The following is a 26,262-nucleotide window of genomic DNA, read 5'->3' on the forward strand; positions in this document are numbered from 1 at the left end:
TAGGGAGGCTGAAACGAAGGTTAGGTCTAATCTGCCTCCTTGGATGAGGACAGGTAGGGACAGGCAATAAATAGGCAAGAGAGAGCTGAGGAGGAAAGTAAGGTGTAGGGGATAGTAGTAATAATGAGAACTGCAGAAAGCCTATTGGCCCATACGAGGCAGCTCCTATTATAACTACCGAAGGAGATAGTAATAGGAATAAGAAGAGGATAGCAAGGGAGCGTAGAAGAAGACAATGAACAGAAAAAGGGAGAAGAGAGAAAGAAAAGGAAAGAGAAAAAGAAAAAGAAAAAGAAAAAGAAAGATAAATGGAAGGGGTAAGCTTATGTTAAGTCACGTTTGTTAGAAAGATTAGAGCATTTGAGTATATACTGTGAAAGGGAAGAGTCCACAGCAACAAAGCCAGTACTCAAGTTCATGTTGGGTACATTGTGTATAAGAGCCGATTCTACAAGACGGCGTCTGTGTAGAGTAGAGGCAGGAAAGATTATTTTGGAGGAAGACCAATCAATGGGATGATTAGAATCCCTCACATGGCAGAAGAGAGCATTGTTAGTGTCTGCAGACTTAACACTTCTCTTGTGTTCTTTAAGTCTGTCATTCAGTGAACGGCCAGTTTCGCCAAAGTATTGGAGAGGACAAGAAGAACAGGAAATAGAGTAGACACCAGCAGCGTTAGAAGCAGGAGGAGCAGTGTGAACTAGATTACTACGAAGTGTGTTAGTTTGTCGAAAGGCGAGTTTAATGTCAAGAGGACGAAAGGTATTGGTAAAAGTTTTGAGTTCAGATATGAAGGGAAGGCAAAGTACAGTGCTACTAGTGTTGGAAGCAGGTTTAGGATGAAAGAAATTTCGTTTAGCTTGAGAGTGGGCACAGTTGATGAAATGCAAAGGATAACCAAGGCGAGAGAATGATTTGTAGATAAAGGCAATTTCAGAATCAAGAAACTGAGGGTCGCTGATGCGTAGAGCTTGGGCCAATAGGCCTTCTGCAGTTCTCATTATTACTACTATCCCCTACACCTTACTTTCCTCCTCAGCTCTCTCTTGCCTATTTATTGCCTGTCCCTACCTGTCCTCATCACAATCGACTTGAGAATGGTCCAGGACGAACCGAAACGTCGTCGTCCCTTCAACTTCTAGTGTGTGGTCTGGTCAACATACCGTTCCCAGGGATCTGGGGACTGTGTCACTATGGACCGTTCACAGTGATCAGGAAACCGTGTCACTAGACCGTTCCCAGTGATCACGGGACCGTGTCACTATAGAACGGTCACATTGATCAGTGGACCGTGTCACTATAGACAAGTCCCAGTGATCAGGGGACCGTGTCACTATAGACTGTTCCCAGTGATCAATGGACCGTTTCACTATAGACCGTTCCCAGTGATTAGGGGACTGTGTCACTATAGACCGTTCCTAGTGAACAGGGGACCGATTCACTATAGACCGTTTCCAGTGATCAATGGACCGTGTCACTATAGACCGTTCCCAGTGATTAGGTGACTTTGTCACTATAGACCGTTCCCAGGGATCATGGGACCGTGTCACTATTGACCGTTCTTAGTGATCAGGAGACCGTGTTACTATAGACCATTCCCAGTAATCAGAGGACCGTGTCACTAGACCGTTCTCAGTCATCAGGTGGACCGTGTCACTACAGACCGTTCCCAGTGATCAGAGGACCATGTTACTATAGACAGTTACCAGTGATCACGGGACAGTGTCACTATAGACCGTTCCCAGTGATCAGGGGACCGTATCACTATAGACCGTTCCCAGTGGTAAGATGACCGTGTCACTATAGATCGTTACATGTGATCAGGGTCTGTGTCACTATACACGGTTCCCAGTAATCAGAGGACCGTGTCACTAGACCGTTCCCTGTCATCTGGGGACCGTGTCACTATAGACCTTTCCCAGTGATCAGAGGACCGTGTCACTATAGACCGTTGTCAGTGTTCACGGGACCGTGTCACTATAGACCGTTTCCAGTGATCAGGGGACCGTGTCACTATAGACTGTTCCCAGTGATCAATGGACCGTTTCACTATAGACTGTTCCCAGTGATTAGGGGACTGTGTCACTATAGACCGTTCCCAGTGATCAGGGGACCGATTCACTATAGACCGTTTCCAGTGATCAGGGGATCGTGTCACTATAGACCGTTGCCAGGGATCAGGGCACCGTGTCACTGTAGACCGTTCCCAGTGATCACGGGACCGTGTCACTAGACCGTTCCCAGTGATCAACGGCCCGTGTCACTATAGACTGTTCCCAGTGATCAACGGCCCGTGTCACTATAGACTGTTCTCAGTGATCAGGGGACCGTGTCACTATAGACCGTTCCCAGTGATCAGTGGACCGTGTCACCATAGACCGTTCCCAGGGATCAGGGGACCGTGTCACTATAGACCGTTCCCAGGGATCATGGGACCGTGTCACTATGTAGACCGTTCTCATTGATCAGGGGACCGTGTCACTATAGACCGTTCCCAGTGATCAGGGGACCGTGTCACTATAGACTGTTCCCAGTGATCAATGGACCGTGTCCCTATAGACTGTTCCCAGTGATCAGTGGACTGTGTCACTATAGACCGTTCCCAGTGATCAGGGGACCATGTCACTATAGACTGTTTCCAGTGGTCAATGGACCGTTCTACTATAGACCATTCCCAGTGATTAGGGGACTGTGTCACTATAGACTGTTCCCAGTGATCACAGAACCGTGTCACTATAGACCGTTCCCATTGATCAGGGGACCGTGTCACTATAGATCGTTCCCAGTGATCAGGGGACCGTGTCACTATAGACCATTCCCAGTAATCAGAAGACCGTGTCACTAGAATGTTCTCAGTCATCAGGGGACCGTGTCACTATAGACTTTGTCCTGTGATCAGGTGGACCGTGTCACTATAGACCGTTCCCAGTGATCAGGGGACCGTATCACTATTGACCGTTCCCAGTGGTAAGATGACCGTGTCACTATAGACCGTTCTCAGTGATCAGGGGACCGTGTCACTATAGACCGTTCCCAGTAATCAGAGGACCGTGTCACTAGACCGTTCCCTGTCATCAGGGGACCGTGTCACTATAGACCAGTCCCAATGATCAGGGGACCGTGTCACTATAGACTGTTCCCAGTGATCAATTGACCGTTTCACTATAGACCGTTCCCAGTGATTAGGGGACCATGTCACTATAGACCGTTCCCAGTGATCAGGGGACCGATTCACTATAGACCGTTTCCAGTGATCAATGGACCGTGTCACTATAGACCGTTCCCAGTGATTAGGTCACTTTGTCACTATAGACCGTTCCCAGTGATCAGGGGACCGTGTCACTATAGACTGTTCCCAGTGATCAGTGGACCGTGTCACTATAGACCGTTCTTAGTGATCAGGGGACCGTGTTACTATAGACCATTCCCAGTAATCAGAGGACCGTGTCACTAGACCGTTCTCAGTCATCAGGTGGACCGTGTCACTACAGACCGTTCCCAGTGATCAGAGGACCATGTTACTATAGACAGTTACCAGTGATCACGGGACAGTGTCACTATAGACCGTTCCCAGTGATCAGGGGACCGTATCACTATAGACCGTTCCCAGTGGTAAGATGACCGTGTCACTATAGACCGTTACAAGTGATCAGGGTCCGTGTCACTATACACGGTTCCCAGTAATCAGAGGACTGTGTCACTAGACCGTTCCCTGTCATCTGGGGACCGTGTCACTATAGACCTTTCCCAGTGATCAGAGGACCGTGTCACTATAGACCGTTGCCAGTGTTCACGGGACCGTGTCACTATAGACCGTTTCCAGTGATCAGGGGACCGTGTCACTATAGACCGTTCCCAGGGATCATGGGACCGTGTCACTATGTAGACCGTTCTCATTGATCAGGGGACCGTGTCACTATAGACCGTTCCCAGTGATCAGGGGACCGTGTCACTATAGACTGTTCCCAGTGATCAATGGACCGTGTCCCTATAGACTGTTCCCAGTGATCAGTGGACTGTGTCACTATAGACCGTTCCCAGTGATCAGGGGACCATGTCACTATAGACTGTTTCCAGTGGTCAATGGACCGTTCTACTATAGACCATTCCCAGTGATTAGGGGACTGTGTCACTATAGACTGTTCCCAGTGATCACAGAACCGTGTCACTATAGACCGTTCCCATTGATCAGGGGACCGTGTCACTATAGATCGTTCCCAGTGATCAGTGGACCGTGTCACTATAGACCGTTCCCAGTGATCAGGGGACCGTGTCACTATAGACCATTCCCAGTAATCAGAAGACCGTGTCACTAGAATGTTCTCAGTCATCAGGGGACCGTGTCACTATAGACTTTGTCCTGTGATCAGGTGGACCGTGTCACTATAGACCGTTCCCAGTGATCAGGGGACCGTATCACTATTGACCGTTCCCAGTGGTAAGATGACCGTGTCACTATAGACCGTTCTCAGTGATCAGGGGACCGTGTCACTATAGACCGTTCCCAGTAATCAGAGGACCGTGTCACTAGACCGTTCCCTGTCATCAGGGGACCGTGTCACTATAGACCAGTCCCAATGATCAGGGGACCGTGTCACTATAGACTGTTCCCAGTGATCAATTGACCGTTTCACTATAGACCGTTCCCAGTGATTAGGGGACCGTGTCACTATAGACCGTTCCCAGTGATCAGGGGACCGATTCACTATAGACCGTTTCCAGTGATCAATGGACCGTGTCACTATAGACCGTTCCCAGTGATTAGGTCACTTTGTCACTATAGACCGTTCCCAGTGATCAGGGGACCGTGTCACTGTAGACTGTTCCCAGTGATCAGTGGACCGTGTCACTATAGACCGTTCTTAGTGATCAGGGGACCGTGTTACTATAGACCATTCCCAGTAATCAGAGGACCGTGTCACTAGACCGTTCTCAGTCATCAGGTGGACCGTGTCACTACAGACCGTTCCCAGTGATCAGAGGACCATGTTACTATAGACAGTTACCAGTGATCACGGGACAGTGTCACTATAGACCGTTCCCAGTGATCAGGGGACCGTATCACTATAGACCGTTCCCAGTGGTAAGATGACCGTGTCACTATAGACCGTTACAAGTGATCAGGGTCCGTGTCACTATACACGGTTCCCAGTAATCAGAGGACTGTGTCCCTAGACCGTTCCCTGTCATCTGGGGACCGTGTCACTATAGACCTTTCCCAGTGATCAGAGGACCGTGTCACTATAGACCGTTACCAGTGTTCACGGGACCGTGTCACTATAGACCGTTTCCAGTGATCAGGGGACCGTGTCACTATAGACTGTTCCCAGTGATCAATGGACCGTTTCACTATAGACTGTTCCCAGTGATTAGGGGACTGTGTCACTATAGACCGTTCCCAGTGATCAGGGGACCGATTCACTATAGACCGTTTTCAGTGATCAGGGGATCGTGTCACTATAGACCGTTGCCAGGGATCAGGGCACCGTGTCACTGTAGACCGTTCCCAGTGATCACGGGACCATGTCACTAGACCATTACCAGTGATTAGAGGACCGTGTCACTAGACCGTTCCCAGTGATCAACGGCCCGTGTCACTATAGACTGTTCCCAGTGATCAACGGCCCGTGTCACTATAGACTGTTCTCAGTGATCAGGGGACCGTGTCACTATAGACCATTCCCAGTGATCAGTGGACCGTGTCAACATAGACCGTTCCCAGGGATCAGGGGACAGTGTCACTATAGACCGTTCCCAGGGATCATGGGACCGTGTCACTATATAGTCCGTTCTCATTGATCAGGGGACCGTGTCACTATTGACCGTTCCCAGTGATCAGGGGACCGTGTCACTATAGACTGTTCCCAGTGATCAATGGACCGTGTCCCTATAGACTGTTCCCAGTGATCAGTGGACTGTGTCACTATAGACCGTTCCCAGTGATCAGGGGACCATGTCACTATAGACTGTTTCCAGTGATCAATGGACCGTTCTACTATAGACCATTCCCAGTGATTAGGGGACTGTGTCACTATAGACTGTTCCCAGTGATCACAGAACTGTGTCACTATAGACCGTTCCCATTGATCAGGGGACCGTGTTACTATAGATCGTTCCCAGTGATCAGTGGACCGTGTCACTATAGACCGTTCACAGTGATCAGGGGACCGTGTCGCTATAGACCATTCCCAGTAATCAGAGGACCGTGTCACTAGGGACGTTCTCAGTCATCAGGGGACCGTGTCACTATAGACTTTTTCCTGTGATCAGGTGGACCGTGTCACTATAGACCGTTCTCAGTGATCAGGGGACCGTGTCACTATAGACCGTTCCCAGTAATCAGAGGACTGTGTCACTAGACCGTTCCCTGTCATCAGGGGACCGTGTCACTATAGACCTTTCCCAGTGATCAGGGGACCATGTCACTATAGACCATTCTGCATAAAGACTTCCTCATGTGGGAGATATTAATTTGACTGGAAATGTTTAAATGGATAACAATGAAATGTTCAAAGTAAGACACGTGAAGACCAGAGGATATAAACTGAAGCTGAAGATCAAGATAACTGAAGAGAGGTATGGAAAAGTTATTAATCGTAAGATTCACAATAAAATGGAACGGACTACAACACGAGAACGTGGAGGCAAATGGAACGGTCTACAACACGAGAACATGGAGGCAAATGGAACGGACTAGAACACGAGAACGCGGGGGCAAATGAAACGGACTAGAACACGAGAACATGGGGGCAAATAACACAGTCTACAACATGAGAACATGGAGGCAAATGGAACACACTACAACACGAAAACGTGGACGCAAATTAAAAAAAAGCTTCAAAAGGATGTAGGACAAGAAATAGGAGTAATGGAAATCATCGCATTAAGGAGACTGAAAGGCGGGTCTTAGGATCTATTACTCGACCCTGTAAACACATGGTCGAGTAATACGTGGGCTATCAGGAGAAAGCGCCAAGCCATTACGACTATATAGCACTTGGAAGAGATCAGGATAAGGATTTGGGGTGGTAAGGAATGGTGCCCAACCACTTGTTTGGTCGGGGCTTGAATGCTGACCTGCAAGAGGCGAGACCGCCGCTCTGCCATCCATCGCCAGTACATCACTTCCCCCACCCCTACCTACTTCCACCCACATCCCAGACTCCCACCCCCCACCCACATCCCAGACTCCCACCCCCCACCCACATCCCAGACTCCCACCCCCCACCCACATCCCACACTCCCACCCCCCACCCACATCCCAGACTCCCACCCCCCACCCACATCTCCCTCCCTGTCCAGCTCGCTGCTGCCGTGAGGGGGGCTTGGTAGGCGGATGCCGAAGTGTGATGCTCCTTGGGGCGGTCCCCTGTTCTTTTGTAGCCTTGTGCTCCTGCTGCTGTCTTCACAAATTTTGCTGGACGCCTTTTACTTTCCCTTTTATTTCGTTTTTCTCCCCCTTCTTCTCCTTTCTCGTTGTCATTTCCTGCTGACCTTGTACCTGTTTTGATAATTTTTTTGGCCTTCTTTTGTTTTAACGCCCGGGTGTTTGAGGAGGCGTACTCTTGCACCCGTAGAACTGTAGTATCTAACGTCTCGAGCAAGCGGAACCTTTTATTGCCAATCCCCATTTCGTCACTGAACCCGATCTCGACGAACTGACGGTTCTTAAGGTGGCGTTTGTGGGGCGTATACTCACGACGCACCTCTAGGGGGTCCTGGCATGATCGGCGATAGCTTCGGGCTGTCCGCTGTAAGCGTGCAGCCTGGAAGAGACACTGCTGCCGGCAGACGGCCGATTCTTTTCTTTTATTTCGGAAGGCGAATGCGGTGGCCCGTAAGGCCATCAGTATAGCTAAACGTGAATGTTGGGCATCTTATGTCTCAACCATTACTTCCGAAACTCCTCTGCTGCAGATCTGGAAGCGTATCCACAAGAAAGTGGGTAAGTTCGTTCCCGATGTCTCGCTGGTCCTTCACCTCCGTGGTACTCTTGTGGCAGACCCGTTGCAGGTCGCTACCGAACTGGGTTCCCACTTTTCTTCTGTTAGCTCTGGTTTTGATCTTCCCCAATCTTTCCTTCTTCGTAAACCTTTCCTTGAATCTTGAACTTCGGTCTTCCCTGGCCCTCTGCGGATCTACGGCGGTGGGGTCCGATGTCATTCTTTATGAGATGCTTCGCCATCTTCCTCCAAGCACATCTCAGTATTTACTGAGTATGAATAATCGGATCGGGTATTCGTCGTCAGTCCCTGAGGACTAGCTCGATGCCGTTGTCCTCCCCTGTTCTCAAAGCAGGGTCTCTGGGAACCTACTCTAAGGACTTTCGCCGTATTGCCCTCACAAGCTGTGTCTGTAAACTCCTGGAACGTATGATTAACGTTCGTCTGATGTGGTTCTTAGAACACCATCACCACCTCTCCCCTTCTCAATTTGGTTTCCGCAAGTGCCGCAGTGCAACAGATGTCATGGTGAATTTGGAGTTCTATATTCGTACTGCTTTTGCTGCGAAGATCTCCGTTGTTGCCGTCTTTTTCTGGTTGCCCTCAATGGTCTTCTTTCCTCTCTTCCTTCAGGCGTCTTCTCCGCTCTCTATGTCAACGATCTTACCCTTCGCTGCCAGGGGTAATGATTCGCCTCTCCTTCAACGCCGGCTTCAACTTGCAATTGATGCCGTGTCGTCTTGGGCCACCGATCATGGCTTCAGGTTCTTTACATCTAAGACTTGTGTTATGACTTTTACTCGAAAGCGTGTCGTTCTTCGTCCTTCTTTGTTGCTTTATGGTCACCCCATTGTGTACAAGGATTTCGCTAAGCTTTTGGGGTTGAATTTTGACACATGTTTGTCTTGGTCACAACGTATCTCTTACCTCCGTGTTGATTGCTCTAAGGTCCTTACCCTCCTTCGGGTATTGTCCGATACTTCTTGGGGGGCGGATGCACTCTACTCGCTTTACATTCATCCTGTCTATGCTCGATTATAGTTGCCCTGCTTACTCGTCTGCTTCTCCTTCTACTCTTCACCGTCTTGATGCTTTGCACCATACTGGGTTGCGCCTCAGTTCTGGTGCCTTTCGTTCGACTCCCGTTCTCAGCTTGTATGTTGACACTGGCTTCCTATCTCTCCAGGACTGCTATGATCGCTATTGTCTTTGCTACCTTGCGCGGTTCTTGCAACATCCTTCCTCTCGCCTCTGTCGTGCTTTAACTTATGCTCCTCCTGCGGTTCCTGTTCCTCTTCACCACCTCCCTCTTTCTGTCTGGTTATCTTGCTTACAGGATTCTCTTTCCGTTCGTATTACTAATATTTCTTCTCGTGTTGTTCCTTCTTTGCCCCAAGGGAGAGTCCCCCTTCTGCAGTTAAGTACATCGTTAACCCGCATCACTAAAGCTTTTACCCCTCCTACAGTTCTAAAACGCCTTTTCCTTGAGCACTTTTCTCCTCACTCCCGCTCCGTTTCCGTCTTCACTGATGGGTCTAAGTGTGCAGACGGTGTTGGCTACTCTGTTGTTTTTCCTGATTGCCCTTATGTGTCGCTTACCTCCGGAGACTAGTATGTTCACAGCGGAACTTTATGCTATTCTCTATGCTCTCCGTCTCCTGCTTCCTCGTTGTCAATCTTCCTTTGTAGTTGTTGTTGACTCTCGTAGTGCCCTCATGGCTCTCGGGTCCTTTAATCCAGTTCATCCAGTGGTTGTCGAGATCCAGCATTGGCTGTTTCTTATTTACAGTAAATTCAAGTTAGTTGAGTTTTGTTGGGTTCCCAGCCATATTGATGTTTCTTTAAATGTGCGTGCGGATGCTGCCGCCAGGGAAGTTGTCCACTCGTGTCCCATCTCTCGTAAAGGTATTCCTTATTCTGATTTCTACCCGGTTATCCATTCTTCCATCCTTACCCGTTGGCAGGCTTGTTGGTCTTCTGTTACAGGAAACAAACTGCGTACTCTTAAGCGTTTTGTGTCCTCGTGTCCGTCCTCCTATGACCGTAACCGGCGATGGGAAACAGCTCTGGCGAGGTTGCATATTGGGTATACTCGCTTAACTCGTGGTTACTTGATGGAGTGCCGCCCTGCTCCTTATTGTCCTTATTGCATTGTCCCTCTTACGGTCGTGTATATCCTTGTTGAATGTCCTGACTTCCGGGACGAGCATATGACTTGTTTTACGATCGTCCCCCGCGGTCGCTTGTCCCTCGTTAGTATTCTTGGTGACTCAGATACTTTTGATATCGTTTGCCATATGCGTTTCTGTTCTCGTATTGGCATCCTTGGTGATATTTAGCGCCCTCTGATTATCCAGGACATTTGATGGTGCTACATAGGTTTCCTGGTTTGGTGCCCTCTTTTGATAATTACTTACCTACGCCCACCCACTTCCACCCACATCCCAGACTCCCACCCCACCCACATCCCAGACTCCGACACACACCCACTTCCACCCAAATCCCAGACTCCCACGCCCACCCACATCCCAGACTCCCACCCACACCCACTTCCACCCACATCCCAGACTCCTACCCACACCCAATTCCACTTTACATCCCAGACTCTCTCCCACACCCACTTCCACCCACATCCCAGACTCCCACCCCTACCCACATCCCAGACTCCCACCCCTACCCACATCCCAGACTCCCATTTCCACCCACATCCCAGACTCCCACCCCCACCCACTTCCACCCACATCCCAGACTCCCACCCCCACCCACTTCCACCCACATCCCAGACTCCCACCCCCACCCACATCCCACCCACATCCCAGACTCCCACCCCCACGCACTTCCACCCACATCCCAGACTCCCACCCCCACCCACATCCACCCACATCCCAGAATCCCACCCCCACCCACTTCCACCCACATCCCAGACTCCCACCCCCACCCACTTCCACCCACTTCCACCCACATCCCAGACTCCCACCCCCACGAACTTCCACCCACATCCCAGACTCCCACCCTCACCCACATCCCAGACTCCCACCCCCACGCACTTCCACCCACATCCCAGACTCCCACCCCCACGCACTGCCACAAACATCCCAGACTCCCACCCCCACCCACTTCCACCCACATCCCAGACTCCCACCCACACCCACTTCCACCCACACCAACAGATTAAGCTCTGACCACTCTAGAATCACCTACCATGTCCATCTCCGAGATCTGCCCCATACTGCGCACCTCAATGTCAATCTCCACCGTCGTGGGCTCACCTGAGGGGAACCATGAAAACCAATTAATTTACATCATATAATTCAAACGCAGCAACAAAACAAGTGTAAGTCTAAATAATGGATAGTTCATCCATGAACAGCTTCACAATCTCCACCGAGAACCAGAGCTATTACCGACCACAAACCCATGACCGGGATCCTACTGAACATTCGGAGACGCCTACGGGTCAGCATCACTCATCTCTGGAGAGTCGTGTGGACCAGCATCTCTGATCACCAGGAGTGAACCATCCCTAATCACCAGGAGTGAAATATCTCTGATCAACAGGAGTGAACCATCTCTGATCACCAGGAGTAAAGTATCTCTGATTGTTGGAAATTATCCAACACTTATACATCATTTTTGTATAATAATACATCATAATTGTATTAACCATAGTAATTACTAATTTTACTAATTCGTAGAATTAATCCAATTAATGTTTCTATTGTGACACAGAATTTTACCAAATCCTTCCTACAGTCTCCATGACGCCGGGAGGTAGCAGCAATTTGAAACATGAAATATCTCCACATTTAGTTGAATTTAAACAGAATCAAATTAATTACTTTCCTTTACAAAGGATAATCGTTTTTAGTTGTTTTTATGTATACAGCATATTTTTGCTTACTGAACTCGCTTATTTACGTGAATTAACAACTACATTGGGAAATATTGCAATGTAAAACAATTCTATATAATATTCCTTTCGTTCATTTTACGCAGTCTTAATAAGCTGACTTGCATTATGCAAAAACATATTGCATATTAATACATTTATTCGTGACATTAGTACTTGTCACTATTTTTTACTTCCCTAATAAAGTATGCGTAAATTAAATACTTTACGCTCGTGTGGGAACCGACCTGTGAGATTTATATTTATTTAATTTATATGAATTTATATTTACGTTAATTTATATACTTCGATAGCAATTTGTATAATGATAAGTGGACTGTATTTCTGCAATAATCTCTTAATCTCACAAATCGATCCTCTACACATTAGGGGGGGTTATTATATTAATATATATGCAGCCAATCAAACTACAGTAATAGCTACATACATTGATGAGGTTCCTTATCTTATAGTACAGCAGGTTAGTCCACCAGGTATAACTAGGGTGTAGACACCAAATTATCCTCTTTGAGGTAGCTTCCATCACCCAGTAACTGGTGCACATAATCTTGCATCCTCGTCTTGACCTGTCAAAAGTGCGCTAGCTGTGAAGCCAGAAACCTATATATGACAAGTATTTCAGAGAAAACTGTATACAGTACATGGAACATGAAAGACCTGGCTTAATTACCTTTAGTATGAGGCGATTTCGCGTTCTAACCGGCTAACCCTATATCCTGACATTAATGGCCATAAATGAATGATAAACGGGTTTCGGATAGACACTTAACTTGTATTTGTAGACAGCGTGTTGACAATGGTACACCTTTGGGTTCCATAACACTACGTCCAAGTAAATTTAACAGGAGCCGAATTTGCTCCCGTGTGAGCCTCTGGTCTCATATAACAACAATGGCTGCCCTCCTTCCTCCACTCTGACGCCTGGCTTACATTGTCCAGATTTCAGAACGTGATAGAAGGGTCACATTTACTCTACTTTAATATTGATAATTAAGTTAATTTATATAAGATGTTTTTATGATGGTAAAGTCCAAAGACTAATGTATTTAAGAACAATTCCCAGCAGAATAGCTGGTGAATTATAATAGTATGTGGTGATGATATCCCGTTTTCTATAGACGGTAATTCCACTACAAGTTACGTTTTCTATGGGTAACTTGTTTATACAACACAGCTCTTATCTGTCTGTATGATATATTAAATGGTGTCGGATTTTCCGACATAATTCCCCAGGGGCTGCTCACGGGTCGAAGTCCTAATTAGAACAGACGAACACCGATACTCCTCCATCGAATTATTACATTAATTTGATGTTAGTAGTTATTAATCACACATTTGTGTGTCTGTTCGTACAGGACGGATGTCCCGTACTAGAGTTGCAGGGGTTAGAAGTCTAATGCGATTTCATTTCCCTGTCAACTCTTGAAAGGCTAATATTCAAGCCTTATTACATATTATTTAACCCAGAAGACTGGATGTGATCAAGTACTACAGTCAAGTATGATTCAGGGACTGCAGTGAGATCAGTGACATTAGATATAACTTGAAGTTTCTTCAGGTAACTGGTCACTGATATATAAACACTGAGGCCCTTGGAATACATCTTGATTAAATAATAAATGTATCAAATCAGTCATCAGATTTATTGGGGTTTAATTTAGTTAATTGATTCAGAGGATTGAATAGCTCATCATTAAAGTAAAGTATGGTTCTGAGACTGCAGTGGGTTCAGTGACATTGGTCGCAGTGACTTGTAGCTGTTTTAGGCTACTGTTCACTGATTTGCCACTGAAGCCTCATGAACTCATCTCCAGCTTTAAATGATGATACTAACATCAACCCCTGTTACTATAGTCAGCTGTAATCTCCTTAGTATAATGCTACTGGAGAAATATAATCAGCTGACAAATTTAGATTTCTATTGGTATTGTTTATCTGCAGGCATAGGTCTCCTCAGGCTTGATACTGGGCCTGAGAGTAATTTACCTCCTGCAGAGTTTAACATGGTTATACCCTGATATTTAGTAGGGCTACCAATGAATTGATGACAATAGTCTGTCCCTACAAGGAGACCGAAGTCGGTGAGGTGATCAGACTTAATATTATCTGCCAATTTTATTCCTCTATTTCTCAGGAATTTGGCTGTTGCTCTCAGGCCTTGAACTTGTAGGTCTACTGGTATTTTGTCCACCACAATGGCTTGTACTCGACAGACGTACCTGCCTAAGCGTACTGATGGTTGTACCACCTGGTAGACTTGAGGTCCTGCATCTGTTACAAACCCTGAGATGTTGAATGACATCTGGGCTACAGGCCTTAATTGTAATTCATCTGCCAACTTTTTAGTGATATATGTTCTCTGGGATCCTTGGTCAAACAACCCACGGGTATGGACCTTGGCCCTCTTATTCAGGATGGTAATTTGGGCAGTAGGCAAAGTCGTATTACCTTTAGACTTTGCCGTATGGACACTCTTTGTTTGTTGCACCTTGCAGTACTGTACTGTGGTGGGAATGCTATCTTCCACCTTGGGTCTTGAATACGTTAATTTCGTATATTTGCACAGTGCTGCATGGTGCCTACCTCTTCTACACCTGTTACAGGTGTTGAATTGGGTATCACAATAGTCTATGTTGTGTGACTTGAGACACCTCGAACATCTCCCTAATTCCTGGAGTCGCTCAATACGAGTGTCTCTGGTTGGATAATTAGCACAACGGTATGTTGAATGTTTCTTTTTGCAGAACATACATGTCCCCCAGCCTACTGCACGTTTGGAAGTTACCGGTTTGGGTGAACTAGTAACAGTAGGCTTGGAGGATGCTGCTGCATTGTCAGATTTTCTGCAACTTGATGTTTGAGTAATTGGTTGATGTTTATTTGGGGTGGTTGTTTTACCCTTTAATTGACTATTATTTTCTATTTCTGAAGGCTTGCAAGAGGCTTTAACTTCCTCATTTGCTCGTCGTTTGTTTATGATGGAATGTAAACCTTCAGTGATGTCCTGTACTGTCAGGATGGTGTTATGTTGATGTGCATATAATTCATCTAGTATATCGCTGGACAATTTTCGCTGAAGGACTACTTTGGTCATCCATTCACTAGTAGTTATATCAACCTTAAGTCTGAATGTTCTTAGTAGTGACTCAAACTCCATGCTGAAGGATTGTAATGAGTCAGCAGTCTGATCAGGTTGAGGTAAATCCAGCAATTGTAGTACTAGATGTATGACAGTTTTCTCATTGCCAGCATTATTCCTAGGAGGCTGGACTGGGAAATTAGTGCTGTCGCTATTTTCATTTACATTTTCTACTACTGGTTCAGCTTCACCTCTAGTTTGGAGGCATGTTAACTTAGTAGCCTCAGGTATTGGGTTTTCAGAAACCACAGAGACTGTGGATAAATTGTCTGAGAACTGCTTAATTTCTGGTGGTATATTATTGGGTGAAGCTGTAGTGGGTGAAGCTTTACTGGGTGAAGCTTTATCCTTGTTGATTAAAGGATCTAATCTGGCTTTACATTTATTCTCAAAAAGATCCAGATCATCCATAACATTATCTACTTTATTTGATGTACTTGCTATTTGTTCTGATTCAATTATCCTGTGTAAATGTTCCAACCTGGCTTGAGTTTCTTCTTCATATTGTGCAAGGTCAGACAGGAATGGTTCCACATCTTCAACTACTATGTCGTCGTCGTGGACCTGATTTTGGTAAGATTTCCTATTTGCTTTCAATATATGCAATTGGGTTTGAATCTGCAACAGTGGTATTTTCAACCGACGATAATTAATTACAGGCTCATATAACAACTGTTCATATTGGTTGAGATCTCTTGTCAGTTGGCGTTTGCTTAATATTAAAGCACGCTTTGCTTTCTGTGGATTAGTCATGGTGACTTGTTAATTGGGCACCACTGGCTCATAAATTGTGAGCAAGTACTAATGGTAGCCTAGGGTAAATTCTGCACTCACTAGGCAATAATCCTACCTCTACTAGAGGTTAGCACTTAAAATTAATACACATTATATATATACAATCATACACACTAATGATTTGAGTGATAAACCAGTGTCACTGGAAGTACCTTTAGGTTAGCTCTTCTATATCACCCTAGGATGGTAGAGACACTAATTAATCACTCAAAGGTGTAATGATCATAAGTAATTTATTATATATACAACTCAATTCGAGTTGATAAAAATTACACCCAAAATAGGGTCTGCACCATTCATTAATGGTGTTAGGTTGTTGAATATAGTACAACTGACTATGGTAATAATGGGACTAGGATGAACAATAATAGTTCAACTAGTCAATGGTAATATCCTACCCTGTTGTGGGTTGGCAATTAGTAAATATTATACTGTGATCACTAGTGCAATATATATTAAATAATTCTCTATTTTGGAGAAATAATATACACAATTATTGATAATAGCCTCTTAATTAGCCTCTATGAAACTTCTAATATTATCTAGAAGTATTAAATATTATTAGTGACCTCGCGAAATAAAGTCCACAAAATTCGTAGATAATCTCTCGCGAAATGTAACACCACGAAATCCGTGAACAATCTCGCGAAGACACAGTCACTAATTTGGCTGGATTCTATATTAGCGCTGTCATTTCACGAAATAACACGCCACCAAATATCTGTGGGTGTGCATGAAACCGCTGACGAAGCTGAACTGGGCTGAGGGAGGCTCCTGAGCTCCCTCGAGGCTAGGCTGCCGTCTTTGACTGGCTGGCCTTTGTTTAAATAACACTGCACTAGTATATTTAATGAATCCACTGGATAACTGGTTCATCCGGTACTAAGATGACCAAATGTGGGTTCAAAGGATCAAATAATCCGTCATCCGGTTCGAAGATGACCAAATAATGTGGGAACCGACCTGTGAGATTTATATTTATTTAATTTATATGAATTTATATTTACGTTAATTTATATACTTCGATAGCAATTTGTATAATGATAAGTGGACTGTATTTCTGCAATAATCTCTTAATCTCACAAATCGATCCTCTACACATTAGGGGGGGTTATTATATTAATATATATGCAGCCAATCAAACTACAGTAATAGCTACATACATTGATGAGGTTCCTTATCTTATAGTACAGCAGGTTAGTCCACCAGGTATAACTAGGGTGTAGACACCAAATTATCCTCTTTGAGGTAGCTTCCATCACCCAGTAACTGGTGCACATAATCTTGCATCCTCGTCTTGACCTGTCAAAAGTGCGCTAGCTGTGAAGCCAGAAACCTATATATGACAAGTATTTCAGAGAAAACTGTATACAGTACATGGAACATGAAAGACCTGGCTTAATTACCTTTAGTATGAGGCGATTTCGCGTTCTAACCGGCTAACCCTATATCCTGACATTAATGGCCATAAATGAATGATAAACGGGTTTCGGATAGACACTTAACTTGTATTTGTAGACAGCGTGTTGACAATGGTACACCTTTGGGTTCCATAACACTACGTCCAAGTAAATTTAACAGGAGCCGAATTTGCTCCCGTGTGAGCCTCTGGTCTCATATAACAACAATGGCTGCCCTCCTTCCTCCACTCTGACGCCTGGCTTACATTGTCCAGATTTCAGAACGTGATAGAAGGGTCACATTTACTCTACTTTAATATTGATAATTAAGTTAATTTATATAAGATGTTTTTATGATGGTAAAGTCCAAAGACTAATGTATTTAAGAACAATTCCCAGCAGAATAGCTGGTGAATTATAATAGTATGTGGTGATGATATCCCGTTTTCTATAGACGGTAATTCCACTACAAGTTACGTTTTCTATGGGTAACTTGTTTATACAACACAGCTCTTATCTGTCTGTATGATATATTAAATGGTGTCGGATTTTCCGACAGCTCGAGAATACTTTGGAGCGTTATGCGCATGCGTATCGCAGCCAGGGAGGAAGGAGACTCCTACTAGCAACGTCATATTAGCAGCGTGCAAGAGAGAGGCGCCATTGCAAGGAACTTGCTTAGTATCATTTTAATCGCTCCAACAACCACGAGAGCGGTGCCACGTTCTTTCGGCATATAACGGCAGTGTCCCGGAACTAATTAATTCTCCGGCCCGTAGTTGACGTTTTAGCAACAGCAGTTTTAAGACAGAGGACTGGAATCGTTCCCTCGACCAACGGACACTTGGCCCAACAACTTATTTACCTTTTATTTAACATTGTGATCACATGTTAATATTTAGACTAGTTGTCGTTAGGCCATTTATTTACAACAAAAATCTAGTACGTTTATTCTCTGGCCGTATTCCGTAATTTATATAGGAATTTATAGTCATTCATGTCCGTAGAAGAATTCTACAGTGTCAGATATATCGTTTAAGTCATATAAGGAAGAATTCCGTATTATTAAATATCTTTTATTATTTACGTAGGAGATTTCTACATTGTAATTTCCTTACAGCTCCCGAGTCCACATCAACCGAGGAGCTAGGCTACCCACCTTCACGTGCAACAATTTCCCCGATGCAATACGTCTTCAGTGGAGTGTGGCAACTAATTTCACATCTCTTATTTTCACTGCTAAGATGTTAATTGTTTTCTGTAGAGAAATAACTTAGCTACCTTAATGATCTCCAAATGAGATCAATACTACTAACCCATTGATTTGGTTATATATTTTACCTTATTACTGTAGTATCTTGAGGTACCTTTGCCTCTAATTATTATTATATAATACATTTAATTTTCATTAATATTTAGTTACTTCGGTGAAGAACCAGCACTGAAATCATGCTTTGGATATAGTAATGTTTTTGCATGTAACCCCCTATTTTGGGTGAGTGAATTTGACTCATAATATACAGTCCCTTTAATATTCTATGAATTATTAATTAAGAACATCCATAGGACACTAGTTCATGGATTTACTATCAAACCACTTGCTCTACCTAGTTTTCCACTTTTTCACAAAAAGTGGTGGTCCTTCGTAGCTATCGAAAATAGTATCAATTTAAATGATTTACATGAGTCAAGTTTTCCCACACTGATCACCAGGAGTGAACCATCTCTGCTCACCAGGAGTGAACCATCTCTGATCACCAGGAGTGAGCCATCTCCGATCACCAGGAGTGAACCATCTCTGATCACCAGGAGTGAGCCATCTCCGATCACCAGGAGTGAACCATCTCTGATCACCAGGAGTGAGCCATCCCTGATCACCAGGAGTGAGCCATCCCTGATCACCAGGAGTGAACCATCTCTGATCACTACGAGTGAACCATCCCTGATCACCAGGAGTGAACCATCCCTGATCACCACGAGTGAACCATCTCTGATCGCCAGGAGTGAACTATCCCTGATCGCCAGGAGTGAACCATCTCTGATCACTAGGAGTGAACCATCTCTGATCAACAAGAGTGAACCATCTCTGATCGCCAGGAGTGAACTATCCCTGATCGCCAGGAGTGAACCATCTCTGATCACCAGGAGTGAGCCATCCCTGATCACCAGGAGTGAACCATCTCTGATCACCACGAGTGAACCACCTCTGATCACCAGGAGTGAACCATCTCTGATCACCAGGAGGGAACCATCTCTGATCACCAGGAGTGAACCATCTCTGATCACCAGGAGTGAACCATCCCTGATCACCAGGAGTGAACCATCCCTAATCACCACGAGTGAACCATCTCTGATCACCAGGAGTGAACCATCTCTGATCACTACGAGTGAACCATCCCTGATCACCAGGAGTGAACCATCCCTGATCACCACGAGTGAACCATCTCTGATCGCCAGGAGTGAACTATCCCTGATCGCCAGGAGTGAACCATCTCTGATCACCAGGAGTGAGCCATCCCTGATCACCAGGAGTGAACCATCTCTGATCACCACGAGTGAACCATCTCTGATCACCAGGAGTGAACCATCTCTGATCACCAGGAGTGAACCATCTCTGATCACCAGGAGTGAACCATCTCTGATCACCAGGAGTGAACCATCCCTGATCACCAGGAGTGAACCATCCCTAATCACCACGAGTGAACCATCTCTGATCACCAGGAGTGAACCATCTCTGATCGCCAGGAGTGAACTATCTCTGATCGCCAGGAGTGAACCATCTCTGATCACCAGGAGTGAACCATCTCTGATCACGAGGAGTGAACTATCCCTGATCACTAGGAGTGAACCATCCCTGATCACCACGAGTGAACCATCTCTGATCACCACGAGTGAACCATCTCTGATCACCAGGAGTGAATCATCTCTGATCACCAGGAGTGAACCATCTCTGATCACCAGGAGTGAATCATCTCTGATCACCAGGAGTGAACCATCTCTGATCACCAGGAGTGAACCATCTCTGATCACCAGGAGTGAACCATCTCTGATCAACAAGAGTGAACCATCTCCGATCGCCAGGAGTGAACTATCTCTGATCGCCAGGAGTGAACCATCTCTGATCACCAGGAGTGAGCCATCCCTGATCACCAGGAGTGAACCATCTCTGATCAACACGAGTGAGCCATCTCTGATCACCAGGAGTGAACCATCTCTGATCACCAGGAGTGAGCCATCCCTGATCACCAGGAGTGAACCATCTCTGATCACCACGAGTGAACCATCTCTGATCACCAGGAGTGAACCATCTCTGATCACCAGGAGTGAACCATCTCTGATCACCAGGAGTGAATCATCTCTGATCACCAGGAGTGAACCATCTCTGATCACTACGAGTGAACAATCCCTGATCACCATGAGTGAACCATCCCTGATCACAACGAGTGAACCATCTCTGATCACCAGGAGTGAACCATCTCTGATCACCAGGAGTGAACCATCTCTGATCACCAGGAGTGAACCATCTCTGATCACAACGAGTGAGCCATCTCTGATCACCAGGAGTGAACCATCTCTGATCACCAGGAGTGAGCCATCCCTGATCACCAGGAGTGAACCATCTCTGATCACCACGAGTGAACCATCTCTGATCACCACGAGTGAACCATCTCTGATCACCAGGAGTGAACCATCTCTGATCACCACGAGTGAACCATCTCTGATCACCACGAGTGAACCATCTCTGATCACCACGAGTGAACCATCTCTGATCACCAGGAGTGAACCATCCCTGATCACCAGGAGTGAACCATCTCTGATCACCAGGAGTGAACCATCCCTGATCACCAGGAGTGAACCATCCCTAATCACCACGAGTGAACCATCTCTGATCACCAGGAGTGAACCATCTCTGATCGCCAGGAGTGAACTATCTCTGATCGCCAGGAGTGAACCATCTCTGATCACCAGGAGTGAACCATCTCTGATCACCAGGAGTGAACTATCCCTGATCACTAGGAGTGAACCATCCCTGATCACCACGAGTGAACCATCTCTGATCACCACGAGTGAACCATCTCTGATCACCAGGAGTGAATCATCTCTGATCACCAGGAGTGAACCATCTCTGATCACCAGGAGTGAATCATCTCTGATCACCAGGAGTGAACCATCTCTGATCACCTGGAGTGAACCATCTCTGATCACCAGGAGTGAACCATCTCTGATCAACAAGAGTGAACCATCTCTGATCGCCAGGAGTGAACTATCTCTGATCGCCAGGACTGAACCATCTCTGATCACCAGGAGTGAACCATCTCTGCATGATCACCAGGAGTGAACCATCTCTGATCACCAGGAGTAAACCATCTCTGATCACCAGGAGTGAACCATCCCTGATCACCAGGAGTGAACCATCTCTGATCACCAGGAGTGAACCTTCTCTGATCACCACGAGTGAACCATCCCTGATCACCACGAGTGAACCATCTCTGATCACCAGGAGTGAACCATCTCTGATCACCAGGAGTGAACCATCTCTGATCACCAGGAGTGAACCATCTCTGATCACCACGAGTGAGCCATCTCTGATCACCAGGAGTGAACCATCTCTGATCACCAGGAGTGAGCCATCCCTGATCACCAGGAGTGAACCATCTCTGATCACCACGAGTGAACCATCTCTGATCACCAGGAGTGAACCATCTCTGATCACCAGGAGTGAACCATCTCTGATCACTAGGAGTGAATCGTCTCTGATCACCAGGAGTGAACCATCTCTGATCACTACGAGTGAACAATCCCTGATCACCATGAGTGAACCATCCCTGATCACCAGGAGTGAACCATCTCTGATCACCAGGAGTGAACCATCTCTGATCACCACGAGTGAACCATCTCTGATCACCACGAGTGAACCATCCCTGATCACCAGGAGTGAACCATCTCTGATCACCAGGAGTGAACCATCCCTGATCACCAGGAGTGAACCATCTCTGATCACCAGGAGTGAACCATCTCTGATCACCAGGAGTGAACCATCCCTGATCACCAGGAGTGAACCATCTCTGATCACCAGGAGTGAACCATCTCTGATCACCACGAGTGAACCATCTCTGATCACCACGAGTGAACCATCCCTGATCACCAGGAGTGAACCATCTCTGATCACCAGGAGTGAACCATCTCTGATCGCCAGGAGTGAACCATCTCTGATCACCAGGAGTGAACCATCTCTGATCACCAGGAGTGAGCCATCCCTGATCACCAGGAGTGAACTATCCCTGATCACTAGGAGTGAACCATCCCTGATCACCACGAGTGAACCATCTCTGATCACCACGAGTGAACCATCTCTGATCACCAGGAGTGAACCATCTCTGATCGCCAGGAGTGAACCATCTCTGATCACCAGGAGTGAACCATCTCTGATCACCACGAGTGAACCATCTCTGATCACCAGGAGTGAATCATCTCTGATCACCAGGAGTGAACCATCTCTGATCACCACGAGTGAACCATCTCTGATCACCAGGTGTGAACCATTTCTGATCACCACGAGTGAACCATCTCTGATCACCAGGAGTGAACTATCCCTGATCACCAGGAGTGAATCATCTCTGATCACCACGAGTGAACCATCTCTGATCACCACGAGTGAACCATCTCTGATCACCAGGAGTGAATCATCTCTGATCACCAGGAGTGAACTATCCTGATCACCAGGAGTGAACCATCCCTGATCACCACGAGTGAACCATCTCTGATCACCAGGATTGAACCATCTCTGATCACCACGAGTGAACCATCTCTGATCACCACGAGTGAACCATCTCTGATCACCAGGAGTGAACCATCTCTGATCACCAGGAGTGAACCATCTCTGATCAACAAGAGTGAACCATCTCTGATCGCCAGGAGTGAACTATCTCTGATCGCCAGGAGTGAACCATCTCTGATCACCACGAGTGAACCATCTCTGATCACCAGGAGTGAACCATCTCTGATCACCACGAGTGCACCATCCCTGATCACCACGAGTGAACCATCTCTGATCACCAGGAGTGAACCATCTCTGATCGCCAGGAGTGAACTATCTCTGATCGCCAGGAGTGAATCATCTCTGATCACCAGGAGTGAACCATCTCTGATCACTACGAGTGAACCATCCCTGATCACCAGGAGTGAACCATCTCTGATCACCAGGAGTGAACCATCTCTGATCACCAGGAGTGAACCATCTCTGATCACCAGGAGTGAACCATCCCTGATCCCCAGGAGTGAACCATCTCTGATCACCAGGAGTGAACCATCTCTGTTCACCAGGAGTGAACCATATCTGATCACCAGGAGTGAACCATCTCTGATCACCAGGAGTGAACCATCCCTGATCGCCAGGAGTGAACCATCTCTGATCGCCAGGAGTGAACCAACCCTACACAACTACACACTATTTCCATAACGATTTGCGACCTATATTTTGACTCAGTTTAGCTAATTCCATATTAAGCTTTAGAGTCACGAGGCATTGAACCACATCTCGTTAAGAGGCATAAGCGAGGCACCAACTCACAGCAAACATATATGGCTGGCTCTGGGCTTAAAGCCTATTAACCTCTGGAGGGTTATTAAGACTTTGACGTCAGTTTACTGACCAACCAGCAAGTATACTTACTGCTCAGTCTATAGTAAACTCTCAGTGTATATACATATATATATATATATATATATATATATATATATATATATATATATGCAAACAAGCCTGAATGGTCCCCAGGACTATATACAACTGAAAACTCACACCCCAGAAGTGACTCGAACCCATACTCCCACAACTGGTATGTACAGGGACGCCTTAATCCGCTTGACCATCACGACCGGACAAAAGGAAGTGATAGCCGAGGCTATATGAACCACTTCCCCGCCGGCACTCGGATGGTAATCTTGGGCATAGCATTTTATCAAATCACCTCATTCTTTGGGGCACACGTGAGGAACACAAATGCAAACAAGCCTGAATGGTCCCCAGGACTATATACAACTGAAAACTCACACCCCAGAAGTGACTCGAACCCATACTCCCACAACTGGTATGTACAGGGACGCCTTAATCCGCTTGACCATCACGACCGGACAAAAGGAAGTGATAGCCGAGGCTATATGAACCACTTCCCCGCCGGCACTCAGATGGTAATCTTGGGCATAGCATTTTATCAAATCACCTCATTCTTTGGGGCACACGTGAGGAACACAAATGCAAACAAGCCTGAATGGTCCCCAGGACTATATACAACTGAAAACTCACACCCCAGAAGTGACTCGAACCCATACTCCCACAACTGGTATGTACAGGGACGCCTTAATCCGCTTGACCATCACGACCGGACAAAAGGAAGTGATAGCCGAGGCTATATGAACCACTTCCCCGCCGGCACTCGGATGGTAATCTTGGGCATAGCATTTTATCAAATCACCTCATTCTTTGGGGCACACGTGAGGAACACAAATGCAAACAAGCCTGAATGGTCCCCAGGACTATATACAACTGAAAACTCACACCCCAGAAGTGACTCGAACCCATACTCCCACAACTGGTATGTACAGGGACGCCTTAATCCGCTTGACCATCACGACCGGACAAAAGGAAGTGATAGCCGAGGCTATATGAACCACTTCCCCGCCGGCACTCGGATGGTAATCTTGGGCATAGCATTTTATCAAATCACCTCATTCTTTGGGGCACACGTGAGGAACACAAATGCAAACAAGCCTGAATGGTCCCCAGGACTATATACAACTGAAAACTCACACCCCAGAAGTGACTCGAACCCATACTCCCACAACTGGTATGTACAGGGACGCCTTAATCCGCTTGACCATCACGACCGGACAAAAGGAAGTGATAGCCGAGGCTATATGAACCACTTCCCCGCCGGCACTCGGATGGTAATCTTGGGCATAGCATTTTATCAAATCACCTCATTCTTTGGGGCACACGTGAGGAACACAAATGCAAACAAGCCTGAATGGTCCCCAGGACTATATACAACTGAAAACTCGGGTTTGTATGGTTTGTATGGGTTCGAGTCACTTCTGGGGTGTGAGTTTTCAGTTGTATATAGTCCTGGGGACCATTCAGGCTTGTTTGCATTTGTGTTCCTCACGTGTGCCCCAAAGAATGAGGTGATTTGATAAAATGCTATGCCCAAGATTACCATCCGAGTGCCGGCGGGGAAGTGGTTCATATAGCCTCGGCTATCACTTCCTTTTGTCCGGTCGTGATGGTCAAGCGGATTAAGGCGTCCCTGTACATACCAGTTGTGGGAGTATGGGTTCGAGTCACTTCTGGGGTGTGAGTTTTCAGTTGTATATAGTCCTGGGGACCATTCAGGCTTGTTTGCATTTGTGTTCCTCACGTGTGCCCCAAAGAATGAGGTGATTTGATAAAATGCTATGCCCAAGATTACCATCCGAGTGCCGGCGGGGAAGTGGTTCATATAGCCTCGGCTATCACTTCCTTTTGTCCGGTCGTGATGGTCAAGCGGATTAAGGCGTCCCTGTACATACCAGTTGTGGGAGTATGGGTTCGAGTCACTTCTGGGGTGTGAGTTTTCAGTTATATATATATATATATATATATATATATATATATATATATATATATATATATATATGTCGTACCTAGTAGCCAGAACGCACTTCTCAGCCTACTATGCAAGGCCCGATTTGCCTAATAAGCCAAGTTTTCATGAATTAATGCTTTTTCGACTACCTAACCTACCTAACCTAACCTAACCTAACTTTTTCGGCTACCTAACCTAACCTAACCTATAAAGATAGGTTAGGTTAGGTTAGGTAGGGTTGGTTAGGTTCGGTCATATATCTACGTTAATTTTAACTCCAATAAAAAAAAAATTGACCTCATACATAATGAAATGGGTAGCTTTATCATTTCATAAGAAAAAAAATAGAGAAAATATATTAATTCATGAACACTTGGCTTATTAGGAAAATCGGGCCTTGCATATTAGGCTGAGAAGTGCGTTCTGGCTACTAGGTACGACATATATATAT

At 46.0% G+C, this 26,262-nt stretch overlaps 2 protein-coding genes across 2 annotated transcripts in view; both read right to left on the reverse strand.

Moving 5' to 3' along the window:
• LOC123772747 (gamma-aminobutyric acid receptor alpha-like) overlaps nt 1–11,362 on the reverse strand; it is a 204,458-nt gene extending 193,096 nt beyond the window's left edge. Inside the window, exons 1-2 of the mRNA XM_069303704.1 lie at nt 11,359–11,362; nt 11,145–11,212 (exon numbers count right to left, since the gene is read on the reverse strand). Of these exons, the coding sequence (XP_069159805.1) occupies nt 11,145–11,212; nt 11,359–11,362 (72 nt within the window). The remainder of the gene's footprint in view (nt 1–11,144; nt 11,213–11,358) is intronic.
• A 31-nt stretch (nt 11,363–11,393) lies between these two features.
• The window catches only part of LOC138351685 (ice nucleation protein-like), a 17,331-nt gene continuing 2,462 nt past the window's right edge, over nt 11,394–26,262 (reverse strand). The window contains exons 2-6 of the mRNA XM_069303705.1: nt 23,078–23,620; nt 21,553–22,181; nt 18,922–19,775; nt 12,058–12,080; nt 11,394–11,538 (exon numbers count right to left, since the gene is read on the reverse strand). Coding sequence (XP_069159806.1) covers nt 11,394–11,538; nt 12,058–12,080; nt 18,922–19,775; nt 21,553–22,181; nt 23,078–23,620 — 2,194 coding nt within the window. The remainder of the gene's footprint in view (nt 11,539–12,057; nt 12,081–18,921; nt 19,776–21,552; nt 22,182–23,077; nt 23,621–26,262) is intronic.

This window comes from Procambarus clarkii, chromosome 50, assembly GCF_040958095.1.
Source record: "Procambarus clarkii isolate CNS0578487 chromosome 50, FALCON_Pclarkii_2.0, whole genome shotgun sequence".
Classification (NCBI taxonomy): Eukaryota; Metazoa; Arthropoda; class Malacostraca; order Decapoda; family Cambaridae; genus Procambarus; species Procambarus clarkii.